The 3315-nt window shown below is 55.5% G+C and overlaps 2 protein-coding genes across 2 annotated transcripts in view; one reads left to right on the top strand and one right to left on the bottom strand.

Moving 5' to 3' along the window:
* Window positions 1–31: 31 nt before the first annotated feature.
* VDBG_04443 (conserved hypothetical protein) lies at window positions 32–706 on the top strand (the record flags this gene model as incomplete). Its single annotated transcript, XM_003004791.1, has 1 exon — window positions 32–706. One exon carries the CDS (start codon window positions 209–211, stop codon window positions 704–706), a length of 498 nt encoding a protein of 165 aa, XP_003004837.1.
* A 2169-nt stretch (window positions 707–2875) lies between these two features.
* Window positions 2876–3315, bottom strand: part of VDBG_04442 (chromodomain helicase hrp3) — a gene marked incomplete at both ends in the record, with an annotated part of 5050 nt that continues 4610 nt past the window's right edge. The window contains one exon of the mRNA XM_003004790.1: window positions 2876–3029. Within this exon, the coding sequence (XP_003004836.1) occupies window positions 2876–3029 (154 nt within the window). The remainder of the gene's footprint in view (window positions 3030–3315) is intronic.

The following is a 3315-nucleotide window of genomic DNA, read 5'->3' as shown; positions in this document are numbered from 1 at the left end:
CCCAAAACGTCGACTGTGGGGAGGGCGAACTTGCCCCCGCTGAAGACGACTGTCCCTCTGAACCGCAAGGGGCCATGGCCCAAGACCATACAGCTGCATGGAAGCGTTGAGCACATGAACTGCTCAAAATGCGGACAGATCACCCCGCTGAACACAGAGCTTTTCGTTGGGCACGAGGCTCCACTTTGCGCAGAGTGTACCGAGATGGATGCCGTCAGAACCATTCACGGCGGAAAGCGAAGCCATGGAATCGGTCGCCTCCGCCCCAGAATGGTGCTCTACAACGAATACAACCCGGATGAGGAGGCAATCGGCAACGTTTCGAGTTCTGATTTTGAAGAGCCGACCAGATGCCGTCATTGTCGTCGGCACCAGCCTGAAAATCCCCGGTGTAAGACGCCTTGTCAAGGAGCTTTGTCAGGCTACTCGGAACAAGCGCGGCGGCTTTACTGCCTGGATCAATCTTGACTCGGAGCCCCAACACAACGATTTCAAGGACTGCTGGGACCTTGTTGTGCGCGGAAAATCTGATGACGTCGCCCACTTTGCCCAACTACCACCCTACGATGTGCCCAGCGCGGAGCCAAGCGATATTCTCAACGAAGAAGACAACAAGATACGCGAGCAGTGGCTGCAGCGGGACAAGGTTGAAGTCCAGCTTTCGCAGTCATCTTACAACACATCTCTGCCCAAGCCGGAGTTTTGAGGCTCTCACCGAGACTCAAGCCAACGCCACCAAGGTCCAGGGCATCCCCACGCCCAGCACCCAGCCCTCGATTGCTACCCACACTGCCGGGCAAGAAGGCTGGAAAGTCGAGACAGAGCAAGCTTGCCTTTGGTGCCACGCCAGTCGCAAGCTCTGACAGCGAGGCACCATCGAAAAAGCGCAAGAGAGCGCCGGCGAAGAAGTCTGGGAAGCAGGCGAAGAAGGCGGCCGAGCCTCCTAAGAACGCAGTCACGCAGACTTTCCGTGCTGTCAAGAACCGAGCCCTTGTGCCGTCCGTCCAGGCAAAGCAAGAAAAAGACATCAAGCAGGAGGTCACGAACGAATTGCCTACCTTGCGACCACAGCAACCCTTGTCCCGTAGCCCTGTTGCGTATACGACGCAGAAGTCTTCGGGAAAACACGGGACCGACTCCCTCATGTCCTCACCGCTGCTCCCTGCCCTGACTGACATGCAGTGCGACGACCTGGCTACCCTACCGACTACGCCGGCCCACACGCAGCGAGGCACTTCTCCGTTAGACGGTCGGTCATCGCCTTGTATCGGCGTCTCTACCGATAGCTGCCTGGGCAGCATTGTGGCAGCCGCTTCTGAGGGCCCGCGCATCATATCTCCATTATCGAAACCTCGGGGAATGGAGGGGCTTATCAATTAGCGCCAGATGACATGACGAGACGAGAAGCATTCTTAAGGATCGACGAGTCCCATGTTGGGAGTACGAAAGGCGTTCTGGCAGGCTTACAACTCCATGCGGGGGCTGTACATTGTAAATCTTACGCATGACAAACAGTACCGTTCGGTGTACCCTTTTTTTTCAATGGTGTTGGAGGAAGCCCGTTCGGAAGGCTCCGATGGAAGCCTTGTCTTCATAACCACAGGGGGGGCTTTTTGCAAGGCAACCGCTAAAGACGGTTGCAATAGGCATCCCTCACCAACTGGCGGGCATTGGTTGTCCTCGCCAGAGAGAGGACGAATGTCCGGAGCATGGAGGCTGGTGTACGGAGTTTGATATTTAGGAAATACCTTACTTGCCTGATCCGAACGACGGTGTTTGGGTCGGCTATTTAATACCCTTGATGAATGGACACACATGATCACACAAACACAAACACACACATCTGACGTGAGCTGACTGACATGTGCCTCATCTGCGTTCTTTGCTTGAAACGCTCACTCCCAAGCACGACAAGGTACCCTCCAGACGAGACCCTCCTTTCGGCGTCACGGGTCCACGTCGGCGGGGGCCAAGAGTGCTAAAAGGGCACTGTGCCGTCGTCACCTGGCAGACCTGGCCGGCGACTCACTCTCGGAGCAGAGGGGCCAAACTCATTTCGAGGCCCATCAACAGCACTTCCAGGGCACGGCGTAGCACGCTATGCAATGAGCGAGCAACCAGCCAGCGGAAAACAGAAAGGGCACCCCACGCAGGGAGGCAGCCGGGTCAATTGGGTATCCCCGCCTCCCAAGGCACCAACTACTACTACCTACCTACCCTCTCTCTGTCAGTCTGCTCACTGTCTATGGAACGCCCGCCAGCCTCCTGCCCACCCCACACGTGACATGTGCCTTGCCTCATGGACGAAATCAAAACGCCGTTTCAAACCCACCCCAATCTGGTGAGACGCACGTATCTTAAGCTTTTTCCGAACCTGTCCCTCATTCTGCAAAAGTCTTTCTGTACACGGATGGCCAGCACTAAAGAAGAAGAAAAAGAGTCCTCCTCTGACATTCCGCCTCTCGCACGCGGCCTTACAGGGGACCGGCGGCAATGGACCCTTCGCATTCATCAGCCTCGCGAGCGAGGCGAAGAGGGCAAGGCTACCATATCATGTGACATCCAACCCGCCCCCCCAAGCCTTCCCGTCCTTCCGCTCGCCCCTTATCAGATCGCCCAGTACGCCATGCAGTTGCGCGCGCAAATAACCGGCTCAGTGGCCGCATCTTGATGCTTGATCCCGGCTTGTAGTTTATCGTGATTTTTGGCCCTCTGAACAAAATGTACCATCCCCTTCCTTCCGGAACGCCTTGCCATGCATGCATGCCACACACAATATCGTTGAAATGTAGAAGAAGAAAAAAAATACAACAATAGTCGTCATGGTTCAGTGTCAAGAATATCCCGGACTTTGATGCGCCACAGTCGCCTGCATCTAAGAGGTAGCGGCTGTGCCGTTCGAGTTCTGCGCCTTCTTCTTCGCGTCCGACTGTTCCCGATCGCGGATGGTTCTGTACAGGAAGCTAAGTCTGTCCGCAGTCACGGGGTTGCTGGTGCTGTCAACAGGCCACAGCGTAGCCAAGAATTCCCTGCGCCATTGAGTCAGCTTTGTTTGTGTGGCGGACGAAGCAAAATATACGTACCAGAAGCGATTTTTCAGGGGCTTGTCCGATTCTCGAACAAATTCGCGATCGAGAAAGCTGCCGATCACAACCAGCTCCGACCCGAAGATCCTCGCACGCTCCTTGCTAGACTTGACCCTTATCCTTTGTCGTGCCGAGAATGATCTCAAAGGTCTCCCGCACAGGTTTGAGTAGATACCAAAGCATCGCGTCGGGGTCCTTTTCTCTTTCTTCTCGGCTGTCGCTCATGAAG

This window comes from Verticillium alfalfae, genomic scaffold, assembly GCF_000150825.1.
Source record: "Verticillium alfalfae VaMs.102 supercont1.5 genomic scaffold, whole genome shotgun sequence".
Classification (NCBI taxonomy): domain Eukaryota; kingdom Fungi; phylum Ascomycota; class Sordariomycetes; order Glomerellales; family Plectosphaerellaceae; genus Verticillium; species Verticillium alfalfae.
Note: the sequence above shows the minus strand (reverse complement) of the source record. Positions and strands in the feature narration are given on the sequence as shown.